This window comes from Mesoplodon densirostris, chromosome 7 (genome assembly GCF_025265405.1).
Source record: "Mesoplodon densirostris isolate mMesDen1 chromosome 7, mMesDen1 primary haplotype, whole genome shotgun sequence".
NCBI lineage: Eukaryota > Metazoa > Chordata > Mammalia > Artiodactyla > Ziphiidae > Mesoplodon > Mesoplodon densirostris.
In genome coordinates this window covers 95,353,245-95,380,231 of record NC_082667.1, presented here as the reverse complement: position 1 = coordinate 95,380,231, position 26,987 = coordinate 95,353,245, and the positions used below count along the sequence as shown (strand labels likewise).

The 26,987-nt window shown below is 36.8% G+C and overlaps 1 protein-coding gene across 12 annotated transcripts in view; it reads right to left on the bottom strand.

Annotated features, from left to right (window-relative positions):
* Positions 1–1,742: 1,742 nt before the first annotated feature.
* YAP1 (Yes1 associated transcriptional regulator) overlaps positions 1,743–26,987 on the bottom strand; it is a 108,199-nt gene continuing 82,954 nt past the window's right edge. For 3 of the 12 annotated variants that reach the window (XM_060102774.1, XM_060102766.1, XM_060102767.1), the window contains 5 exons: positions 23,466–23,659; positions 20,562–20,609; positions 10,204–10,334; positions 6,685–6,797; positions 1,743–4,838 (listed from right to left, as the gene is read on the bottom strand). In XM_060102774.1, coding sequence (XP_059958757.1) covers positions 4,600–4,838; positions 6,685–6,797; positions 10,204–10,334; positions 20,562–20,609; positions 23,466–23,659 — 725 coding nt within the window. In that variant the 3' untranslated portion in view covers positions 1,743–4,599. The remainder of the gene's footprint in view (positions 4,839–6,684; positions 6,798–10,203; positions 10,335–20,561; positions 20,610–23,465; positions 23,660–26,987) is intronic. The other 9 variants (XM_060102775.1, XM_060102768.1, XM_060102769.1 and 6 more) reach the window with 3 other exon arrangements.

Sequence of the window (26,987 nt, the reverse complement as noted above, 5' to 3'; positions counted from 1 at the left end):
CAAATAAAGCCAGATTTTCAATATAATTGACAGTTGCCAGGACCAGGGATGGTCTAGTTGCCATTACAGGAGGTAAGAAAATGTGATGGGGGTCCTTGGGGCTGCTCTTCTTTTACAACCTCAGCTGACAAGATGGAAATCAAGGGAGATTAAATGTAACTCATTGGTCTGCTGACCACCCCCTGCAGTTATCACCAATGTTTCCTTTTATTACCAGTCCTTGTTCTCTCTAGAGGCTATTTCTCCTGAGTATTTTACTGACTCAGACTGACTAAATCAGTTACCTAAAAGGTTGTACAATTCTGGTTCAGAGGCTCCAGAATGACTTCAAGTCATCCAACATAAAGCACACCACCTCTTAGAGCAACTCCCTAGTAAGAGGTGCAATGTCTATAGATACAAGATATGGTTTTTCAGCTAAAATCTATAGCCACTACATTTTGCACAAGGGGAACGATAAATTTCAAGCTCCACAAAATTAGTGTTCTACTATCATAAAGAAATTATAAATAAAACACTGTTTTCAGATTTGCCTCACCAAAAATGATGTGTTAATAATTGAAGATATTACATACACAAACACAGAAGTAAACCATTTTCAAAGACAATCAAATCTACCTCTTATTCAAAGTTTAGGACCTACCATTTAAATTTGTGTGTTTTTATTTATAAAATAATAACTAATAATTTTCACTAATATAAGTATTATATTTTGGAGATCATTAAGAGAATAGCTTGGAGAAATAAAACCAAAGGCTATTTTGAAAGAAACCGCAGTTTCTTCTGTGCTGTTACATGAAGTAAAATCATTTAAGAATGACGCTGATACAATTCAGCTTACACACATACTATTATTGATGAGGATGGTCTACAGGGAGAGTACAGAACATAAAGTTCAAAGAATTATATCCATACTACAAAAGTTCCAAATGCCAAACCAACCTTAAGTTTAATCTGTCTACCAGATACCACTGTAATCACCTTTTATTACTAGTACTTGTTCTATTGGAAGACCATTAAGAAGCCAAAAAAGTTTTAAATATATTAATCGTTAAAAACAACAAAGAACAGTTTAAAGAAAGAATATATTTGAACCATATAAACAAAAAGGTATTACATAAGAAAAAATAATGTAACAATTTATGTAAGTACCTAACATATGAGCATGCTCTTAACATCTAAAACAAAAAATAGAAAGGTAACATTGGTACTATATATATATATTTGACAAGTGTGCATTAAAGAATTCTCTAATATAAAACATTTAAAATGTGGAGAATACTTTTTCAAGATACAGAAAACAATTGTTAAGATAGGCACACCCACAACTCTTTTAAAACCGTGCTTATGGAAGATAAAATTGATCTGAGCATTCCTTCTCAGATGTGCAGAAGCTCTGAAATTGTACATCATTTGATATTGCCTCCCACTTTTGCACTGTTTGAATTTCAACACTGATTGGTATGAATTACACAATTAAATAGTTTTTCAGTGTTTCTGCCAAGGTTCCATATAGACTGCATCTATTTAGTATGAATACTTAAAACAGCAACATCGTTTGTATAAAAGTCACTTCCTTATATTCTTTTTTTCCTTTTTTTAAAAAAGGCACTATATTTAGAAAATAGTAATTATAACAAATAGTGCTCTGGAAAATCTGAAACTCCAAATCAATGTGCTCCATCAACCATAAGTAGATCTAAGAAGCACTAACTAAAAAGAACACGACTGTAAAAAGCTGGTAAATTTAAAGATTATAAAATTGGTTTATTGTAAAAGCAATTCAAGAATACCCAGTTAAAATCTTATCCCAATGCCACCCAATACAACCAAGAAGCAGTTAAACACGTTACATTAGGAATAAGGACATAAAACAAGGAAGAGCACATCAAGGCTGTGATTCAAACTCAGAAAGAGAAAGGCTTAGGTCTCCTTCAGGTGAGTACAGAGGGTACAATAAGATCAAAGCACCATGTCTGTTAGGTACCACGGTGCTGCTTCAACACTGAGGTATAACTGGGTAAATTAAAGGTGAGAGGAAATGAAGAACTCCATATTTTTGTTTTGTGGGTGTACTTGAGTGATTAAAATTTTAGGAACAACTGACTTTAATGACAGCAAGATGTAAGACAAGTCTTTATTGAAGAAAAAGAAGCTTATAAAGTTCTCTATCAAGGTCCCACTAAGTCTTCACAACTCCCCTCCCACCTTCCCACCCTCTCCCCTAATCTAAAGCTACTCTGCTGATATATAAAATGCGATCTTAATTTGTGGCTTAATGGCAAATTGTAAGCACTCCTTCCAAGTAGCTTTGATCTTCTGCACATTAAAAAGCCAACATGCTGTATCATTCATCCATAAACTCAATTATGCATTCTAGGCAGAATTTCATTATTCCTCTAAAAAAATCAATACATCTGCACAGTGGCCATTTCCCCCCAGACTTAATTCAAGATTTAATCTTTCTTCTGTTTTCTTAATAATAGCCTTAGAGTCAATTATTACGAATGATCGACCTATGAATCATTATATACAACACAGTGATTGCATTTTGAGCACCGAAATTACTTAATATAAAACTTCTTACTTCCAACTTTTGCACTCCTCTAAATTGAAGGGTCAAAATGCTTAGATTCTGTAATCAGAAAGAAAAAAAAACCACTTGTCTTCCTAAGCTGAGGCTTTTCATAGCAGTTTTAGCCAGGAAAAGAGATTTTATGTCTTATAAACCCTTGAAAATAAGGGCTTACTCTAGAAACACTGAAAGACCCTTAATCATAGAGGTGCTAGCTGATACCACTATAATTCACAACCAAGTATTACTTCATAGCTTATACTGAAGGTTTGATTCATGCTCATTTTGTTCCTTTAAAAATACTCTTTGGAAAACATTATTACTCCTGTAGACACATACTCTAGTTATATCTCTTCCAGTAAAAATAAAAGTATAATCATGATTATCTCTATTTCTTTGCTAAATTCAACTACCAATATACATTAATCTGATCACTTTACCAGCTAACTTATGACCTTACAGTATTCTATATACTATCCAGGGTCAATTCTCAGCATACAGAAGCAGAAGCAAGTCTTAGAAGAACGATTTTGTAGGTAATATTTCAATGTAGTCCTTAATGTGTTCACTACAAAAGAGAACTAAAGTACTAGAATTTACTTCCAAAACTAAGGCAAAGGTAAACTTTCAAAGCTAAAGGAAGGTAAACCACTATATAAAGCTTACTTCTGTCATGTACACTATGAACCTAACTCAGTGATTTCCCATCAAGACTTAAAATTAGTCTGAGGGACTAACCAGGGGATAATAAAGCCATTTCTTGTTTGCTCCTTTCAAATTCATCAGATAATATCCATTGTGTGCCCAGAGGGCATACAGGACTCCTCTAGGCACTACCCATAATAACAGCCCTTTCTAGAACACTAAACTACCACCAACATTTGCAGCCCCAACCAGATTTAAACTACCTGTGAAATATAAACTACTAGTCATGTATTCTAAATACATACATTCAAAGCTACCATTTTAAAATAAATTGGAAAGTAGGGAAAACTTAAAAAAAAAGGATACATTCTGCTATCACACTATCATAAACATTATAAGTGTGTGTGTGGGTATATAGAGAGAGCAGATTACCAAGATTTAAATAAGATGGTAAAAAAAAACCAGGACATGTAGATTTACCAAAGGAACTACAATAACTGTCCCAAGCTACAAGTATAAACAGATTCACTATAATGGTAATTTGCCTAAGTTCTGAGAAACAACAACAACAACAAAAAAACACAAAAAATAAAGAAAAAGAAAAAAACAAAGAAACCCCCAAAACAATAAAAACCCCAACCAAGACAAAAAACAAACAAAAAAGAAACCAACAACGACAACAACAACAAACCACAATAAAACCCACCAAAACCTATACTAGAGTATGTGGCAATAATTAATATATTTCTATGGAAATTATCTCAAGCCTTATAAGCTCCTAAAATAAAATCAAGGTCACTATGTGACTAATGATAGCACTAGGAGGAAAAAAAACCCACTGAAAGTAAAACAGTCTTCAGCCTTGGTTTCAGCTATCTCTTCAAATCAGCATAAGTACTTAACATCAGATACAACATTTTTGGCTTGTCAGACCAGTAAGTCATGTTTTTCCACTGGCCAAAGGCAGCTGAAGAAACAATTGCTTGAACAAACTAAATGCTGTGACGTGAAGCATTTGACTTCCAAGTCTGAGTATTTAGTTAAAATGATTGGTGAACATCTAACTGGGCAAAAGGAATGGCATCCATCATCCAAACAGGCTCACTTCCCCCAGCCCCCAAAACAAACAGTAGTTATAATAGCAAAAGAAACAAAAAAAGTTTTTTTTTGATTCTTTAGAGCCAAACATGGAAGAGGTCAGCAATATATTAACAGCAGCAATGGACAAGGAAGAGCAAAATAGTGGATGAAAGAATCTTGCTGGACGTTTGTTCATCTTTTTCTGTATTAGCCAGAAGATCACAACCGGCTTATTTGGAAATTTCAGGTATATCTCCTTAGATCCTTCACAGATTTAGAATTCAGTCTACCTGAGGGCTCTATAACCATGTAAGAAAGCTTTCTTTATCTAGCTTGGTGGCGGCCAAAACAGACTCCATGTCATTAAGGATGTCAGAACTCAAAGCTTCTTGTAGACTTGGCATCAACTCCTCTCCTTCTATGTTCATTCCATCTCCTTCCAGTGTTCCAAGGTCCACATTTGTCCCAGGAATGGCTTCAAGATAGTCTGGGAAACGGTTCTGCTGTGAGGGTAGGGTGCTTTGGTTGATAGTGTCACCTAGATGGAACAGGGAGAAAAAGAATAGGTCCTTTTTGAAAAGCTAACATCAGAGCCGTATCATGTGAGTATACATAAATGCACAGGGAAAGAAACGCATTCCTGGCCAACCTCCTCCACTGGCCCACAGTTTACTTAAGGTCAAACAACCCGCAGATAGCAAAGTAACAACGCAAGTTTCCTTTTGCTTCAAAATTGTTCAGATATTAAACAAGCTTGATTGCTTACTACTATGTGCTGAGCAGTGAAGGGGGTCCTGAAAAAAAATTCCTTGAAAAATTATATACAGCAAGAGAGAAAGAACAAGTATGACACAACAGCATCACTACTTGACTCTCTTCCAGGTATGCACCACCATAATAAGATAAAATATAAAAATGAATGGTATAGACCTGTCTTTCTCTGAAGTACACACTGGGGAACAGAATAAAAGAACTGCACAAAACTCTATTCCACCCTTGGGAGATTCATATTCACAACAGTAAAAACAAGCCTCCCAAAAAGTCCTTGGATAGAAAAGTCTTCCTAGCTTTGCTTCTAGGTTTCCCAAACTTACCTTGCCAAGAAACCTTTTTGCCCATGACAGTGTTAACATTCCTTAACACTTCAATGGAACATGCTTTCAGAAAAACTAATATAAACCATTAAGTGTTAAAAAGGTTTAGAGAGAAGAGAGAAATGGGGGGACAGAGGAGTCAGGAAAGGTGTTATGAATGAGATGGGTTTGAAGAGACTCCTATGGATGATTTAAGATTCAGATGAAGAGAGGACACTGTGGATTCCCAGAAGCATCAAAGCCATGAGCTGGATGAACACAGGTACAGAAGACTTGCCAAACACTTTTAGAAGCTGCCAGCTAAAGAACTAGCTAGCTGGAGAACTGCTTCATTTCCCCACCAATTCATGCCCTCTGATAGCTGCCAAGTCCAGGGTCACCGGGTAAGCCACAGGAAAAAGGGTTCTATAATTACCCCTGTGAGGCAGGTATTTCTTAGCTCCTGCAAGATCCCCGCAACTATTCTAACAATAAAGTAGGTAAGCCCACCACCTAGCCTTTCCTACCTGGCTTCCTGAGCCCCATACCACCTAAGTTGGACCAAAGACCCTCACAAAGAAGAGGGAAGCAGACAATGAATCACATATAGAGCCATATGAATCACATATAGAGATCTTCTCCAAAATTAAGAACACAAATCCAGGGGCTTCCCTGGTGGCGCAGTGGTTAAGAATCCGCCTGACAATGCAGGGGACACGGGTTCGAGCCCTGGCTTGGGAAGATCCCACATGCCGCGGAGCAAGTAAGCCCGTGCACCACAACTACTGAGCCTGTGCTCTAGAGCCTGCGAGCCACAACTACTGAAGCCCGTGTTCCGCAACAAGAGAAGCCACCACAATGAGAAGCCTGCGCACTGCAACGAAGAGTAGCCCCCGCTCACTGCAACTAGAGAAAGCCCATGCGCAGCAACAAAGATCCAACGCAGCCAAAAAGAAAAATAAATAAATTTATTTTAAAAAAAAAAAGAAAAAAGAATACAAATCCATATAACAGAGACTTCTAATAGGGTCCTCAACTGCTTTGTCAATTAACTGTTTTAAATGCTAAAATATAAAATAAGTCATGTCAAATAGAGCTGAGATATTCATGACATTTAAAAACTGGGAAAAGACTTAAATTACAAGATGCCAAAAAAACAAACAAAAAAACCCCACAAAGCAAACTCAATTTGAAGTTTACAGGATCTTAATTGGTTTTCTTCTGAATAATCTTTGCTCACAATAGTTTAATTACACCTGGTAATACAATGACTATTTCTCACTGAAAGCTAGAGGAATAAAGAATACCAACCTGTATCCATTTCATCAACACTGTTCAAGAAGTCGTCTGGGGTCCGAGGGACACTGTAGCTGCTCATGCTTAGTCCGCTGTCTGTGCTCTCATCTCGAGAGTGATAGGTGCCACTACAAAGAATGAGAGTTAAAGACCAACACAAAAAATTTAAGAAATGATTTCAAGGTAAAAATATAAACACCTGCTGAGTACCAACATGATTCTCAAAGAGGATTAGTGAAAATTCTTGCCCTGCAGCATCTGAAACAAGCACCCTCCTTCAGGGCCCATACAAAGCTCTTTTGCTATGAGGTGAAACAGACAAGTTAATCCTAATTGAAACTGGCAACTTTAGGGGGCCAAAATTTCTCCTAAGGTTCTGGGCTTGGTGGCAATAAGAGAAAAGAAAGATATTTCCAGTTTTCCTAGGTGACAGAAAATTCTGTGTAAATATTCTCTAGTATCATTTGAATCTAGGGTCTCCACATGGCTTATTTGTTTCAAGGTCTCAATTCCCCAAGTGGTGGTGGTCACAGGCATAGGTCAAAACACAACCTCCAGGTGGGTGGTGAGACAGGTCTGCACTAGATTCATGCTAAATTCCTAGCTCTCATGCAGAGAGTTTAAGCCAGAAAAATCAAACCAAAATAAAGAACCAGAATTTCTTTTTGGACTGGGCCAAAACAGATGAGTCACTGCCGATAAGAACTGAACTCCCTCGCTTGATCTCCTTGTTTCTGTTTGGGAAAGGCGGGGAGCTGCAAACAAACACCTTAGCAGGAGATAGGAGTCCTGAGAGTCCCAGTAGAAGGGAAGATTAAAAACAAAAACAAAAAAACTACAAGGCACATACCTTGAGAAAAACAGAAAAATATGAGCCAAGACAGATTTTTACTTTAGGCTAAATGAAAAGTATCACAGATTTATATACAAGTATGGTAAATATCCTTAGACTATTACTTTCATAAATACGACACTCTCCTAACCTAGTAGTACGCAGACACCAGGTGGCACCGCCTGTAAAATTGGGGGTTCTGCTAATTCTAGAAAATCTTATGGCAAAGTGTGAAATAAAGGCAATTGTTCTTAATGGTCTCTGACTACAGTGCAAACTCTAACTTCCCCCGCAGCTTGGACACTTAAACAGCTGTTTAGCTTACACAAAAGTTAAACAAAAAATAACTAAGCTTTAAAAACAAGCTTTAACAGTTGCTCAAGGTCAAAAGCTCAGCCCCCTAAACTTCTTTCCTAAATTACTCAATGCACTTGCCTTGTTCTCCCTCCCCTTCACTCTGTATATTGCAACCACTAGTTTAATGCTTCTGTCAGATTTTGGCAAGATTCAAAAGCCTCACACAGATCCAAGAAAACACAAATTTGCCTCTGAGACCATTTGTATACAATGCAGCTACTTTGGAGACGGTCTCAGGATGTGGTTTGTTTTTATCTTGCCTGTCTTGATCTGGGACAAGGGCCTGGTCCTAGTCATCACTGTATTCCCACTGCTAAGAACGGAGCACGTATCAAGACACTCAAGACTCTGTTACAGAATAGCTGAATGTACACAGTTGTTCAGAGTTCTTTCCAAGCCCCAGGGGAAGCACATGGGCACTCCTGAGGACCGAGTTCACAAGGCCATTTCCCTGGTTAGGAACTGCTCCCTGCAGCCCCCCACCTCCCTTCAATAAACATGCACTGAGCATCTGCTACTACGTGATAGGGATTAGACTAGTCTGAGGATACAGAGATTAACGACAACAAAAATCTACAACTGATGCTTTCTGAGAGGCTCACAACTTCAGGGAGGGAGGTGAACAAATACATTAATGAATCATATAGAAGGTCTCCGTGAGCAAAGTGCTTTCAGAACAAAGAGGAGTAAGCTTGAAAAGTACAGGGGAAAGGTTTCATGGAAGGGAACATGGGAGCTGGCCTTGAAAGACCTCAGAGTAAAAGGGAGATGAGGGGATGTTCCACCACTACTGAGAGTCAACTCCATGGCAAGCTAGGGGAACAAGTGTTTAGAGCTTAAGGAATATGTATAAATCGAATAATGGGCAGTGGGGAAACCATCAAGAGTTTCTGAAAAGAAAAATGTTATAGTCAGATGTGTGTTTTAGAAACTGGGGGTACTACAGAGAGTAGACATGGGATTTTGCCCTGAGACTAACAACACTGGGTAAAGTTCCACTCTGTGATCTTTACCAGAAAACAGAATCTTAAACTGTAGCTTAGCTCTTATCAAAAGTTTTAAGAAACATTCTGCACAAATGACTATCAGGAGGATATGCAGTCTATCCATTTTTTCCCAAATGGTCTAATTTTACTCCTGGATCAATACAGGCCTTCAATAAGGTGGGTACTGGAATTATATTGATCTCAAATTTCCTTTGTGGAAAAGAAAGTTCTGTGGCTATGAACTTTCCTAGTTAACCTCAGTTTAAGCTTAGAACTACAGTCTTATATAAATACACTCAATTTTTGGCAGAACTTTAAACTGCATATGTCAGAAGAGTAAATACAAACTTAAATACATTTTAGATGGCCTCTGAAACCAAACTTACCAATTAGGGCACCAGCACTAACCTTAAGACAGAGCAAATGATAGAAAATTCTATTGTACTAAATATTTTGGTATGACAAGGTGTTTTGTTTTTCTTAGGATCAGGATGTTTTCAATTCAATTGGTGAGAATTGAAAGGGTAGCATTATAGCCTTCTTAAACAAAAATACCTTTAAATGTTTTAAAAAGTACACTGTTCAAAATTGGTTAAAAAAAACAAAAGCAAAGACCAGAAAGCATTTGTTCCTTATTTTAAAAGCTGAAACTCCATAAATATTTGACAATCTAGAGGAAAGAATTGTAGTCAAATCTTAATTTTAAACGGCCTTCGAGGCAAAGAATATGTTCTGTCTCAGCTTGCAGTTTTCAACACAGCCCTCCCTACATAAAATAACATCTTTGCAATATGCCTGGAACCCAAGATTTGTGGTAACTCACTAAAAATCATCCTTATACTATGTTATTTTCAATATTCTTTAATATTAATACATTATTTGAAAGAAGCACAACCTTACTTTTTATCTCCTTGACCTATAGCCCTTAAGAACATGAGGCCTTACAGTGCTCCTGCAGTGAAACCTCTCAGGTTGAACACTTACGTGGAAAATTCCTTCTAATGATCCTTACAATGCAGCCCTAAGTAGGTTTAAGATGCAGTTCATTTGCTTTTATAGAAAGGCATTCACATGTTCCTTCATGATTCTGCAAGTAACTGTTTTTCAACAGTATAAGCACAAGCAAACACGTGACTGTGAATAAGTATCCCCTCTACAAGTCTGAACAGCTCATTTCCTCTCACATGAGCCAGCTTTTAATCCTCAAGTTTTATTGTCCTAGCCATTTATGGAGAGATTCATTTACAGCTATGGTTTTTGGCCCACAAAGATGTTCAAACAGCTTATTACAAGTATAAGGAGAATCACCTTAAAACTATGATCTTTTTCAGATGTTGGCCAGTAGCAACTCTTACCAACCTGTTAAGAAAGGGATCTGAGCTATTGGTCGTCATTGTTCTCAATTCCTGAGACATCCCAGGAGAAGATACTGGATTTTGAGTCCCACCATCCTGCTCCAGTGTTGGTAACTGGCTACGGAGAGCTAATTCCTAGAAAAAAATCAACACAAATAAACAGAATCAATCTACTGATTAACAAATTTAGCGTTAGGTTTAAAGTAATAAACTTGTACATATAAAGCTGAAGTATTAACATCTAAAAGTTAATGAGTTTCCCAATCAGAAGGACCAGGTTCTTCTATCCATTTCAAGTGATTAAACATTAAATTATATAAACTGAAAGTTTAATTAGTCTTATTAACCCCAAAACATATATATTTAACTACTTAGCTTCCTTTTGGTATTTTCCTTTTCTGGCAGACACTCCTAAATCCCTCCTTTGGGGTAGGATGGCAAGTCTGATCTTTAAAAAGAGAATTCTTCTTAAAGTTTTATTTTTACTCACCAACCCTCATATGGTTTTATATGTTTGGCACCAGTAATAAAAATAAAGTCAAAAGAACAAAATTTGGTGATTTACCAAGACACCAACACTCCTCACTGCCCTCCTGCATTGTTTTACACTTTGGTATCAAGTAACTTATTCTGACTTCAGGTTTTTCAATCTTGAACTATCTTCTGGGGCATCCAACAATTTCTCAGCAAGATTCTACCTGGAAACTGAGCAAAAGCTATGGGCCATTACTACCCTGATCATTTCAGAAGGCCTGCCTCAACGTGCTTCCAAATAGTCCAGGCCTCAGCTTTATATTTGCCTGGGGCTTCAAGGCTAGTTCACCTCACTCTGGCCAACTCTTACACCTTCATTACCACCCAGTTCTTTTCCTCACCTTTTCATCTGTTCGCTGTTCCCTGCCCTGAGGATTTCCACTGTGCCTCTCAAGCTCTCATAAACATCAACTCTGCTAGAGCATCAGCTTTCTCTCCCTCGACATTTCTGGTTTGACCTGAACTATGGCTTTTTATCACAAAGGATACTACCTCACCCCCTGCAGCCTTCCTGAGCCAAGCCTGCTCGCTGAGGCACACACCATCTCCAGCACCCTCACTCCCAGTCACCACTGGGTCCAGACGCAGTGGAGATATTCTCTGAGCTCTGCACCACCACTTCTAGACTATGCAACAACCACTTCTTTTTACTCAGGTTTCTGCCTTCTAGATACCCCATCCTTAAATGGGTTTCTTAACTGGAGGATCATGACAGAATGCAGAGGGTATGTGAACTTGGATGGAGAAAAAAAATTACATCTTCATTTTCATTAACCTATAACTAAAATCTAGCATTTTCTTCAATTATAAATATAGGCAACAAACAGTAGTATTTACTATACCTTTGACTTTTCAGCTTTTCATCAATAGAAAACATTTTCATATCATGCTCTAGTTGTTGCAAATGTATTAAAATACCATTTATGTTCATTACTATTTCAATATTATATTAATTTTAAGACATGCTGCTATATCTTATTACTTATACATCACGTAGATGATTCACTTAACATGAGTTCCTTGAATTTCTGGGTTCCAGTGATCTTCATCCCTACCTACCTCTATCACCCACTTGTACAGCCAAGACCTTGCTATTCAAAACCAAACCTACCTCTACAATCTTTACTCATGTTTGAGACAATGATCATTGTTTCACTTCATTGCAACTGCATCTATCACCCGGGAACTGTCAACATCCATGCACAAAATCTATATAGTAATCTAACGCTGAAATTCCTGGCTCTCTAAATTGCAATGATATTGACCACTTTACCATTGTATTTCAGTCATTAACTTCCTCGGTCACACCCTGAACTGGTTTAGAAACTTCTTCCCCAGAAATCTTACATGTACTCATCCCGCTTTCTGGAACCGTATTTTTTCTTTCCATCCAGTTTCTTCTGCCTCCTACTATTCCAATCTATTGGCTCTCCTTCCCTACAAGTTTAAATGCAGGGCTGATCATTTTAAATACACATGATTACCTTTCAGATTCCTGATACACACATAATTTTATTTCAACATAGCAAATTCCAACCATGAATCAATATTAAAAATGTGCTTGCTTCATTTCTGTACTGAGACTGCTAAGAAATGCTAGAGAAAAATCATACAACTATCCAGACTGTTATAAATTAATAGTCTTTGGCCTTGGCTGGGCCCTCCTTAGTACCACTCATTGTTTTTTGTTTTTTTCTTGGGTCCTTGGTTACTTTTTTCTCACATTCTCATGATTACTACTCCAAATCTGGCACACTCTCTCAAGACCCTGTTCACTTAAGTGCTTTTCCTTTTTCAAGCTCTCTCGCATTTAAATAAGAACACTGAGGTCATCAGGAACAATCTGTGGTTTTCTGGATCCTCCTGTCATCTATTCCTGCTCCCCCAAAGCCATCTTCATTCATCACCTTTATAACTTTTCTTCCAGTCTCAGAAATGGATTCCCTCCTGCTGTCTCCTGTTCTAGGCCAACCCACACTCCTAGCAGCTTCTGGGGATCCATTTTACTTGTTTTCTCTATCTTCTATCTTTGATGCGTCCCTCACCCCCATTTTCACCTTACAAAGTGAGAAGTGACTTTAAAACAAAGTGCACTCCCTGCAGGTCTTTAATATGAAACGTTTTCTCTTGGTACCATGTCTTTCCATATACTCTTGACTAGAACACTTTTCTTTCTTATTATTTAAGACACAGTTACCTTCTCTAGGTAATTCTCCAGAATGATCCCATTTCCATCTTCGGATTAGATTAGATTAGACAGATAGATAATATGTCTTTCACACCCTGAGCATATGTATGTAACATGATCTTAGCACTTATCACATGATATTGTAATTATTTCTTCTCTGTCCCTTAAGGACACAAAATGAATAAATGAATGACTATTTTGGAGCATAAAACAAGAGCTTCTAAATACTTTGAAGAATTTATGTTGCTATTAAAGTATAAGGATGTTAAAAGCAATAAATTTTATTTTACTTTAAAATATTTATTTATTTATTTTTTTGGTTGGTTGGTTGGTTGCGCTGGGTCTTAGTTGAGGTATACGTGTGGGATCTAGTTCCCTGACCAGGGATTGAACTCAGGCCCCCTGAATTGGGAGCACAGAGTCCTATCCACTGTGCCACCAAGGAAGCCCCAAAAGCAATAAATTTTAAAGTGAATAAAATTATAGGCTCTGGATGAGGCTGATGCCTAGGGAAGGCATGCTCATGTTTCTGTGTACCTAGTTTTGAACCTTGCAGCACAAAGCAAATACATCATTACTGAAATAACTTAATAAATTGGCTATAATTTTCATATTGTTTTTACAACTTTTATTTTACCCCTTTTGATGGTTTCCACTTTTTCAAGGTTTTATGAAGTTAAAGCTAATTGTTATGTGCAAAATCTCCATGTTCTTGCTACTTTGAATTCTGCCACATTGCTTGTTTGAAGCTATCAGATTTTTACTTTTTGCTGCCTTTAACAACTGAATTTCTGTCAGCAGACACTAAAGAATCAACTATCCACATTTACAATGAAAGGTAACTTAGAGATGTGAATAAGAAGGCCAATCTTTACAAGTTGCCTAAGAAGATATCCAACCCCCTGAAAGGCTATGGAAATAATTCTCATCAAATCTATATTTGAGCCAGGACTAAGAGTAACTAACCTAGGGATTCATGTAAACTGAACTTGGAAGGAACAAGGGGAAAAAAATGCCACTTTATTTACTGGTGGTGGTGGTAGGACGGTGTTAGTATTATCAACCAAACAGTGAAGAACACGGCATGAAAACAAATGTAATGTGATAAGGCCAATGATATAAATAACATATACATAGATTATAGAACCCATATACCAGGTATGGATATTCAGCTCAGGTTTGAAACTTCCACTTACAGGAAAAACAAACAAAACCCCAAAGCCAACCAACCAGGGTTGATTAGAAGTAAGTTTTGAAGTGTTATTGAGGTATAATTTCCTTCCTTTTTCTTTCTTTCTTTCTTCTTCTTCCTCCCTCCCTCCCTTCCTCCCTCCCTCCCTCTGTCTCTTTCTTTTCTTTCCTTCTTTCTTTCCTTCCTTCCTTTCTTTACTTATTAGTCATCCATTTTATACACATCAGTGTATATATGTCAATCCCAATTAATTCTTTTGTTAACATTTTCATCTGTGAACATAATTTATTTCACTGGGTTCAATAAGGAAGATGAAACATTTTTGTTGATATTTTAAGGAAATTGTCAAAAATTGGGGGGGAAAACCATATGTATTTATGTAGGAAAACAGGCCAACTTCCCCTTCCCCTTAACATAACATCAATAAGTTCAGGGTTCAACTGAATATAAAAACAGTAACATCCACTTCCACATAAACACACACACATGCATGCACACACACCCCCATATAGAGATGTGGAAATCTGCAGAAGTATCCTACTCCATGCTTTACCTAGTCAGACTTTGAAGGACAGTGAATGTGGAGTCAGAACTAACTGAAAGAGCTCCTCCCTAAGCTGTCCTGCTGCCAGTGAGGAACAGTTAAATCATGGGTTTCATTGTGAGTAAGCTTTGTAATTCCTTGTATCCTTAGCCAAGGATTGTAAATGTGAAAGTGAACACACTGCATACAATTAATAATTTTAGAAGTAAAATATTAAAAATTTGTTTCAGAGTTGTACAGACTTTTTGCCAGTGACTTTAGAGAAAAATAATTAATATGGATAAGTATGAAATGAAGTTAAATAATCTGAATTTTTTAATCAAAAATATTTCATATAAACTTTCTCCATTATATGCATTTAAAAATAATTCCTGGGCTTCCCTGGTGGCGCAGTGGGTGAGAGTCCGCCTGCCGATGCAGGGGACACGGGTTCGTGATCCGGTCCGGGAAGATCCCACATGTCGCGGAGCGGCTGGGCCCGTGAGTCATGGCCGCTGAGCCTGCGCGTCCGGAGCCTGTGCTCCACAACGGGAGAGGCCACAACAGTGAGAGGCCTGCGTACCGCAAAAAAAAAAAAAAAAAAAAAAAAAAAAAAAAATTCCTGTATATATCTACATGTACCTATGTAGAATAAACCCATTCTATTGCAATAAAGTAATTTTGTTAAAACACATTTTGGATGAATATGAACATCATTTTGTAATTGAGTAAATCTGGCATAGCTGTTTTAAAAATCAGCCTTGGGACATAATTGGATTGTCTACAAAAACTGATTTCAGTTGAAACACTTCATGTTGAAAGTTATGTCTATCTCTAAGGAGTTTTTTATCCTGAACAAATGTCTAATATTAGAATACTGAGCTAAAAATACAAGTTCGTTAAGCTTCTATTTTTCCCAAAGGTAGTCAGAATAAACAGTTTGACAGACTTTCAAAAATGGAGAAGTAAGCAAGTTATAGGAAATTCAGCCAAAATTTATCATGCTTCTGTATTTCAAAGGTCAAACAGTTCTTTTAGAGTATTTGACTTTTTCTAAAGGAAGCAAATATTTTTAGCTCATTTTCTTCTGTAATAATACAAAAATGTGGTGGCTTTTCCCATTGAGCTTGTAAATCTTAGCTAATCTGGGACGCATGTGGAGTCAGAGCTATCTGCAACTATAAGTAAAACTGATGTTCCCAGCTTGGTCTGGAGGGAACTTTCCAGGATGGTTTATAAAGGAAAACATGATTTGCTTGGTTCATATAGTGGACTTTTATGGACTCAGGATCCAGCCATGAGCCATTGGTCCTTTTCGTATTTCCCTTCTCTCATTTAAATAGGAGTATCATTTCTCATAGGGTAAAAAAGATACTTTAAGATAATATATATCTGGTAGTAAAGTATTTTGGCTCCATATAAAACTGATGCTTTGGTTCACATCATTTAGAAAAGTAAGGAGGAAGGCAGTAGAAGAAGTCAGTAGTCTGGAAACATTTAGAACATCTCTAGGTTATTAAATTCTTTAGAGTATCCAAGAGACATGGAAGCATATGTCTACACAAGTCAAAATTTAGAAACAAGTCAAATATCTATCAGTAGGTGAACAAATAAACAATTGTAGTATATCCCTACAATGGAATACTACTTAGCAATAAAAAGGAATGAACTATAAGTACAACATGCATGAATCTCAAAAAAATCATGCTAAGGTGAAAAAGTTATGATCCCATTTATAGAAAATTCTATAAAGTTAATGTCAACTTTACTTTCTTAAAGCAATTTTATCTTCAGCAAATACTATGTAAGAGTGTTTCATTTCTGGATAATATATGGCACACAAATGAAGGTCCCCCCTCTCCAACCTAATCAATTTATTTAAGGTAGGTTAGTTTAGTGAACTAGAAATCTAAATTTAGAAATGAAGAATAACTCTGAAAATACACATCTTTTAAACAGTTTGTCTTAGTAATAGCAATTTATGTCAACAATTTTAAAAACAAACAAACAAAAAGCCATTTCTTCCAACTGTTCAAGATAGGTCTTGCCATACCCCATTTTCCAACACAGCTTTAAACAGTCACAGAATATTTAATTATGTTGGAAGTTATTAAAACATTTAGCCAATGTTTAGAATGTTTTTTGTCTTTTTAATATTTGTGCCATTTACCAAAGTATCTTCAACTTCAGAACAACCTTTTTGACTAAAAAGATGTGTATCTATGATTCAAATTCATAGAATGATTCACAGAATCATTTGAGTCTATGATTTATTCAATATTAGGACTTCAAAAAGAAGAGAGATAAACTTGGAAAAGGTATTAATTGGATTCTGAAATAGCTTTTCTAGTATCTGCTAACATAAAAGAGAGTTTGGAGGGAAAAAAAAGCCAAAACTTTGCTATTATTAAATTCAGGAAAAAAAAAAAAAAAACTGTGGTGATTATTTTCACATGGCTCTGAACAGGGGTCCTATACTATTTTGCTCTATTTGACTAAAACTATGGACATCTGAATCTCTTCACCATTTTGGGCTAACAGTGTAGTACAATATCCTCAACTTTAATACTGTGGGTTTTATCCATCATTAACCCAGTAACTGACCCTGGTGTGTATTTATTACTATCCATAAGGAATGGCAACTACACAATATTCATTAGTTGCAAAAAATTTATAGCTATAATTTCTATGAAGAGTAAAGCAATTATTTGCTCAGAGATAAGCTGTCTATATACAGCAGTCTTGTTTCTATTTTCTGGGTCGTTTCAAGCATTCTGATGAGGGCACTTGGGGATGAGTTTTGACCTAGGCCTTATGAAGGAAATGGAGAATCTTAATCAGTAAAAGGGAAGGGGAAAAGTTCATGAGTGGAATCATGGCAACAAGACAGAGGAGTGCACTTGGCTGAAGGAAGGTAATTGGCTTAACCAGAATTGAGAGAGAGAAAGAAGGCTACTGACCACAGACCATAAATGAGCTAGGTTGCAGAGTTTAGGCTTGATCTCACAGGTATTAGGGAACCGCAGGTACTAAGAACCACATTCTTAAGCATAAGAGAAGGTAAAAACATTCACACTCAGGGGGAACTATCTTTCCTCAAAGTGTTAGTTTCAAAAGACTTTGAAACAGAAGCTGTAATGCATTCCTAACCCACTCTCTCAAAGGTCTCCCTCCAGTCACAGAGGAGAAACTGATGTATTAGAAAGAGTTATACAGAGAAAATTGAGCATTCCATACATGTTCAATCTCATGGAGCAAAGACGATATTTATACTTTAAAAAAGTTTTCTTTTTCTGAGACCAGAAATTGCTTTAGAAACAAAAATAGTGAATAATCAAAATAAAATTAAAAAATTTAAAGCTCTATGAGGACAAGTTTTTCCAAAATTCTGCCAGCAAACCCTAACAAATTAAGGCAATAATTTCCATTTTTAACTAAGAAAATATACTAACCCCTTTAAAGTTGTCTCAATTTTTCAGAATTTTGTATTAACCTCACCCATACTGACAGTAGTTTATAAGACCAGAAAATCCTACAATACAGACAGGTTTTGTTAATCCTATGCAGAAGTACTTAAGGATAGCTTTTGAAACAAGTAATTTGTGAACATTCTGAAGTCTGGCACCTTCCCACAGCAAATGCGGTATATAATTACAAAACAATGCCACTGATTTCATGTTGCTTGTTAACTCATCTGCACTGATTTCTATTAGAAAAGTAAAAACAAACAACAAACAGAACCCAAACCCCCCACAGCACTGAACAGGAGTGCCTTGCGCTCAAGTATTGAATGGATCCATCCTTTTTTCTTCATTATTCCTTTTTACAGTCTGTTTTTTTGAGACTGGAAAGCTCTTTCTGGCTTTCTTGATTATCCTGGTAACCTTATTTAAAGGCATCTTCACTTAAGATATGACCCCTCTTTGTGGAATCTTTCCTGGCATCTACCTTAAGATAATCTAGAAAATATGTAGGATGAGAAAAACACAGATACTTGCTTGATACAAATACAACCAGATTCTGGGTATTTGAGGAACTCCAAATTTAGCCCTATACTGGAATTTCATACATTTTCACAATTGTGCCAGGTAAATACATTGACAACTGAATCTTATATAACAAGGCAGTATTTTATTATCCACATATGAAAAGTTAAATTTAAAAAAACCTTTTATAAAACCTATCTCTTTCAGGTTTCCTGCTCTGGCTTAGACAAATCTAAGGAATCAACTCTGTAATTTTAATACCATACAAATTTAATAGAAATTCAATTTACAAACCTTAACTTTTCTAAAGCTTTACTACTAAAAGAAGTATCTAAAAACTCCTGATAATTTTAATGAGCAACTGTTTACACTTATACTGATGTAAGAAATAAAGACCTGAAGGTATTTAATTTACTTATCAGATTTAAAGTTTAAGATCTTAGTAGGAAAAAATAAAAAGGAAACAATTTCAAAACACTTTAACATGGAGAACTTTTTGCTTGATCCCAAATCTCATTTGAATTAATTTTTGCTCCTATGTTTCTACTTCATTTATTACAAATAAAAGAAACACTTCAGAGAAAAAGCAAGGAAAAATGTCTTCACTTTATATAAAGATCCAATGCTACAGTGCTCTTCCCAGTCAAATGTGGTATTAGTGGTCCTCATTGTAAGAATGTCTGCTCTGCTTTAGCAAAGATGACGTTCATTAGTTATTCCCTGGATTTCTTGATTAAAGGAGGCATTTATGAGATAGACAATGAATAGAGTTTTTCCTCTCACAAAGTAAACTGGTCTCTATGAAGATTCTATCTGGTGCTCCAATGGACCAGTTAACAGTATCTAAAATGAGTGGAGCTCTGCCAATTCCCACTTCCACAGCTCAGTCTAACACAATGCACTTGTTAGCCTAGTGCAGAAGAGCTCCACAGAATATGAGGTGCTTCATGGTAGCTTCTGGCAATCTGAGAGAAGTGCAATAATCCCCCAGCTCCTAATTCCTTCAAATCTGTGAACCCTGAACAAAGAGAATCTCTTTGGTTCCAAGAATGAGATTCTTTCCCTGAGTCAGATAAGTGCCTATGTTATAGAAGGAAAAAAATGGCCACAATCTTTCCATCTAAATAAGGTACCTTCACAACCAGTGTTCCTTTGGGTTCACCAGGGAGGAATGCTGATAAAAGCCAACAAAGAAACCCAAAACAGTACTCAGGTAGATCCTTTTCTCTACTGATAATTTTTTTTTTTTTTTTTTTTTTTTTTTGCGGTACGCAGGCCTCTCACTGTTGTGGCCTCTCCTGTTGCGGAGCACAGGCTCCGGACGCGCAGGCTCAGCGGCCATGGCTCACGGGCCCAGCCGCTCCGCGGCATGTGGGATCTTCCTGGACCGGGGCACGAACCCGTGTCCCCTGCATCGGCAGGCGGGCTTCTCAACCACTGCGCCACCAGGGAAGCCCCTCTTCTGATAATTTTAATATTCTTTCTTTGGAGTGTTCACTAAAAGAATCTTTTCCTTTCCTAGTAGTATGATTATAATTCTTAATAAGATTTCCTAAAGTAAATAAGTAAATAACCTGTACTACTTTTGTTACTGTTCAAATTATTAATCTCTATAAATCATTGTAAGTAGTATTTTAGGCTATGCAAATAAAAAATCAGGCACACTTCAAGGCTGACAGGGTGTATATACTACATATCAAATGTGGGGGAAAAAAAAGACCTCGAAGGAGTTTTGAATACTACTCTGGGAGGAGTGGGGAGGGAGCAGATAGTGTAAACTTTCTGGGAACAGCAATGTTAACTTAAGTATCATTGTAGAAAGATGCCTCAAAGTTACTCTGTGCTAATCTTCAGTGAGGACAGGCCCCTGGAGCACAAGTTTTTCTCTTTCCTAATTTAATATCTGTTTTCAATGCTAAAACATCAGATAAGAGCCTACCTGACATTTTGGAGAATTTGCTGTGCTGGGATTGATATTCCGCATTGCCTAAGAGTGAAAAATAAGATGGATAAAAATTACTTTAAGCCACATGGTTTGGCTGTGTAGGCTGACTTACAAATTGTATCCAGACATATCACCATAGCACAGAATTCCCAAGCTAGCCCAAGAAGAAGCAGACTGAGGAAGACAGGAGCCAATGGAGTCGCCACATAACAAACGGAAACCTCAGAAGTGTTAAACAGAATTGAGGATAGGACAGTAAGACTTTAGGTGTCAGGGTTCAAATAAAACTGGATATTGGTCAGGTAGGTTCTTTACTTCTGAATATTAGATGAAGCAGGAAAAATATAATTTGATGCTTCAGTGATAAGAGAAACTATCAATGGAAGAAGTTCACAGGAAGCCAAAAGGCTTAAGATATACTGAATTTATACGGATTGCTAAAAAACAAAACCAAAAAATCTTAAAAAACACACCATTAGTATAAGAATAGAGCAGGTCTGTCACTTCAACAAAAGAAAAGACAACACAGTAGGTAGTAAAGAAGAAATAAAGAAGTTACCTTGAAAGGAAACTATTCTGTCTAGGACCCATCACCCAGAGTAAGAGTGAGAATAAGATTTAGAAAAATTCTTTAGAATGAAGAATTTTATAAGTAGCAGCATTTTGCCCATTGGGCGGGAAGGGGGTGGGGGAGAGATGATCTACGGCAACAACAAAATGATGGATGGCCCATTCCCAGACTTTAACCTTTCTTATTAATAAGGTTTCTTGGTTTTGGTAGTCTTTAATTCGTATGTGAAATTATATTTGCATACGCCATCTAGTACTCAGTAACAACAAAACGAAAACAGGTTGCGTAAAACATACCCTTAAATTGCTTTATTTCTTCTAAGAGCTATATAACTATAATTTTGATGGTGCTACCTTGTTCCGATGATAAAGTTTCATTTAAATGAAAAATATCTTTCCTTTATAGTAATATGTTAAAAAGTCCATCAGAGATACAGTAATCTTGTTAATGTGCTTCCTTTCTCTACCTTCTTAAAGGAGGATGAGGGAATATTTCTTTCAAGACCACTTCTTGACATCATATGCTGGCATCATCTTTCTTACTCACTTTGGTGCCAACCACACTAGAATTACACTGGCAGGTTATTGATAGCACAAACAGTTTAAAGGTGTGCCTGTCTGGGATTCCATGGCTTAGTTTAATTCTTAGGTACCAGTTCTTCAAATCCCAAACCTGAGTTCAATGACTGTATCAAGTTCATGTATTTCCATTAACACGTGACACTATTAAAATATAACACTCATGAAAAAAAAGTACCTTGTTTAAATGTCTACATCCTGGCTACAAAAATGTAGAGTATAATGATATTTTTAATGCCTATACTTAGTATGCTATGATTTAGGTGAGGAAAATATTACAGATACGTAGATTTCACGTTCGCAGAGAGAATGTCTCTGGGGGAAAAAAAATACAAGAAACTGATAGCTACTTACAACCAGAAAAGAGAACTAGAGAAATGGAAAAGGAGATTTCATTTTCACTGTACGTTTACATTTTGTACACTTTCAAAATCACATCATGTTTATTATCCAAAATATTTACATAAAAATTTTAAAATATACTGCTTTGAGAAGATCACACTCCCAAAATCTGAACTTAGATTTTATCACTCTGAAATAAGATAAAGTAAAAATTCATTTTGAGATAAGGGATTATATATTCTTATGGCACATAAAGACCAACAGTATTTCTGAAAGAAAACTGATAAAAATGGTCGTAAAGCTTTCCAGCTCTCTAAGGTTAGAAACTACCTATCCCAACACGAAAAAATATCCATAAGTAGATAATTTTAAAGCACTATGGAATCTTTTAAACTTGGGATAGCCTGTATTGTTTTAAATAAAACATCTTAGATTCAGCAATACTGAAACATTTATCATTTGAGAAATATCATGTTGTGTATTCCCCTAGACAAATAATTCATTTAAAGTAAAAGATGTTTCTCTCCAAGTGATGTCCCAGAGTTTCCCCCTTAGTGAAATCCTCAGATATATAGTAGTCTGCAATTCCATGTACAGACATACCTCATCTTATTGCACTTTGCAGGCACTGCAATTTTTGTTTTTAAACATACTGAAGGTTTGTGGCAACCCTGCGTCTAGCAAGTCTATCAGAGCCATTTTTCCAACAACATTTGCTCACTTCATGCCTCGGTGTCACATTTTGGTAATTCCCACAATATTTCAGTCTTTTTCATTGTTATTATATTTGTTATGGTGATCTGTGATCAGTGATCTTTGATGTTACTATTGCAAAAAGATGACTCACTGAAGGCTCACATGATGGTTAATATTTTTAAACAATCAAGTATTTTAAAAGTAAGGTATTTAATTTTATATTAAATTTATATTAAATTTTACAATAAACAATTTACATTGTTTATTTTAAGACATAATGCTATTGCACACTTAATAGACTACAGTACGGTGTAAATGTTAACTTTCATATGCAACGGGAAACCAAAAAATTCATGTGATTCACTTTATTGTAATACTTGCTTTATTGTGGTGGTCTGGAACTGACCGGCAATATCTCCGAGGTATGCCTGTATATTTGAGGAAAAGCACCCTTGCTTCCTTCGATTTTTGCTTGACTGAAGTGAATATGACCAAAACTTCTCTTTGTGATACAGGTTTACAAGTCATAGCCTATGTGATCAAAGGCCAGTTAAGAAACTAGAAACTAAGACGAGAGCTGGACAGAATGTTTCTATGTCACTCTAGTTTCAGAGAAACAACATTCCTCTGTAACTAATAAATGCCAAAATGAAACACACCCAACTTTATGTAGGAAAACAAAACCCCAAGAGTGGAAGGCTGGTCTCTAACCTGTGGCCTCACCTGCCGAAGCAGTTCTTGCTGCTTCAGTCGCAGTCTCTCTTTCTCCATCTGCAACTGCTGCAGCCGCATCTGTTGCTGCTGGTTGGAATTGCCACCACCCATGACTCCTCCCTGAGGGCTCTGGGGGGCCAGGGGTGGTGGCTGTTTCACTGGAGCACTCTGACTGATTCTCTGGTTCATGGCTGAAATGAAACAGAAGATCTATCCTAAAAAACTAGCAAAGAAAAAGGATTTTAGTTATTCAACGGCAACTGGGGATATTCAACATAGCCTTTTCTGTAGTAAGACTAGAAATAACCTAAAAATCCACCAATAGTACAATGGTTACATTAATTTATTATTATTGTAGTCATCTTTGTCATTATCCTAGGATGCAAGGCAGCCATAAAAGAAAAGAAACAAGTAACTCTCATAGGCAGTGACATGGAACAGTCTACGACATACTAAGTTAAAAGCATAGTATAGAATAGATAGTATTAAAAAAAGGGGGGGGGCAGGTGGAATATATATTACATGCATATCTAGAGAATCTGAATTGAAGGACAGCCAAGAAGCAATTAACATCTGTTGGTTCTGGACCTGGGGAACTGGATAACTAAAGGACTGAGTTCAAGAGAGGCATTTTTAATAACTTTTCAAGTTTGAATAATGTGAATATATTGCTTATTATAAAATATAATATATATTTAATTAAAAATAAATCTCTCAAAGTAACTGAGACAAAGCATTCTAAGCAGTAAAGCTCATCAGGATTATTAATCTTTAAATATAACTCTAATAAATCAAGTAGATTAAATGATCTGATGCATGCTCATAATAAATTAAGCCTACAAGAATCTGGATGGGACTTCCCTGATGGTGCAGTGGTTAAGAATCCACCCGCGGGACTTCCCTGGTGGCGCAGTGGTTAAGAATCCACCTGCCAATGCAGGGAAAACAGGTTCGAGCCCTGGTCCGGGAAGATCCCACATGCTGCAGAGCAACTAAGCCCATGTGCCACAACTACTGAGCCTGCGCTCTAGAGCCCACGAGCCACAACTACGGAGCCCGTGAGCCACAACTGCTGAAGCCACGTGCCTAGAGACCATGCTCTGCAACAAGAGAAGCCACTGCAAGGAGATGTCCGTGCACCACAACAAAGAGTAGCCCCCGCACGCTGCAACTAGAGAAAGCCTGAGCGCAGCAACGAGGACCCAACGCAGCCCAACATAAATAAACAAACAAATAAATAAATAAGTTAATTAGCTAATTAAAAAAAAAAAAAAAAAAGAATCTGCCTGCCAATGCAGGCACATGGGTTTGATCCCTGGTCCGGGAAGGTCCCACATGCTGTGGAGTAACTAAGCCCGTGCGCCACAACTACTGAGCCTGTGCTCTAGAGCCCACGAGCCACAACTACTGAATCTCGCGTGTCTCGAGCCTGTGTTCTGCAACAAGATAAGCCACCGCAATGAGAAGCCTGCGCACTGCAATGAAGAGTAGCCCCTGCTCACTGCAACTAGAGAAAGCCTGAACACAGCAAGGAAGACCCAATGCAGCCAAAAATAAATAAACAAATAAATAAATTTATTTTTTTAAAAAAGAATCTGGATGGCATAGATTGGTCTCATTCAACAGCTCAGGCAGTCATTGTTATTTTTTTAGTTGAACATATAATATACCATTTGACAATCAGAAACAGACTGGATTCCTACACTAGTGAATTTCTGTCACTGATACAACATTGACCAAACTGTGGATTGTGGTAACCTTGGTGAACAGATGGAAGTTTTACTATGTGAAAATGGCAATAAGAATAATGTATCACCTTTTCAGACACATATTCAACATTTTAAGGTGTAATTTCAGGTCACTGTTTCTACTAAATGTTTAATACATACTGACCAAAGAAAACCTCTGGCCCAAATGACTTCACAAACACTTGAGGAAGAAATAATACTAATCTTATAAAACCTTTTCCAGAGAACAGCAAAGAAGGAAACTCCACAACACCTTTGAGACCAGCATAACCCTAATACCTTACAAGGATATTAAAACAAATAAAAATTACAGATCATGTTCTCTCATGAACCTTGCTACCAAAATCTGAAATGACATTCACTGACAGCTCTCATGACATACTGGCTCCCAGCCAAGTGGCAAACTCCTTCTGGTGATTTTTCACATGTCCTCTGTTGAAGCCACAGAGGCTGCTTGGTAAATGCCGACTCTTCTTGGAGGCTACTTGACCAAACCTCCCCAGCCTTCCCCAGAGTCTGCCATGTGCATTAAGAATCATCTTCCTTCAGGGCACTGCCCTGGGACATTTGTTTACTGACATTTCTCACCTGATTGTAATTTTTTATTTACAAATTTGTATCTTCTCTTAGACTGGAGTGCCACAGGAGTGAGGAGAGTATCCTAATTGTGTATATATTCTCAGTGCCTAGTCCAGCATCTTTGCACAAAACTTGTGCTGAAAAAAAACACTGTAATGTTTCTAAGTCAGTTAAGTATTCGCTGAGGCAGAAATTTAACTATTTAATATATGATAATATAGAAATCCTACCAATTTCCCCGTAGACGGACCAACTCTTCCATGAGACAGCATAACACTGATATAGAACCAAGGATATTAGAAGAAAGGAAAATTACAGACCAACTCTCTCCTAGAATGCCTTGGTTCAATTCAACCTACTGAGATATTTATATAAGGTGATGGTATTTTTGTTCTTACTCTTCTCCTCAATTTTTTCTGTATTTCTTTTTCTAACTTCTTGAGTTGAACTTACTTAGCTTAAGTCTTTTCTTAGAGCATTTAAGTCAATAAATTTACCTTTAAGTACAGTTTTTCCTGCATGTCATACAGTTGAAATACTATGTAAAATTCATGATTGTTCTACCCCAAATATCTGTAATTTCTATTGTGATTTCCATTTAACTCATGAGTTACTTAGGAGTACACTTTTATGCTCTCAAGCATACATTTACATTTTAAAAAATAATTTCCATAAACAAATAGAGAAGCAGAAAAAATAATATAGATGATGAATCCTCATGTAGTCATCATCCGGGTTCCCAATGATCAATACACAACCAATTTTGTTTTACATCTATTCTCATCGACTTTTCCCTCAATTATTTTCAAGCAAATAATACAGCATTTCATCCATAAATAATCACAATATGTATCATTCGGGTTTTTGCTTAGATTCTTAGATCTTATAACTATTTTCTGTCTAATGCTGAAAAATTTGCTTCCAATAACATTAATATGTACTATCCTTCTATATATATGCAAGTATTTCAAAATAACATACGACCGATTATTAAAGTTATGATCAACAAAATGATTATTAAACGTTTGGTCCTTAAGATATCTCATTAGGTGTATCCAGCCAAATCACTGTGGTTAAGTGTCATCTGAAATAATTCTTCTCTGTGTGACTCGGCCAACTCAATATACAGGCTCACTTGTGGTGACGTGCTTCTGAATTTCAGACACGGGCTTTACTTGCCACTCCCCACTGC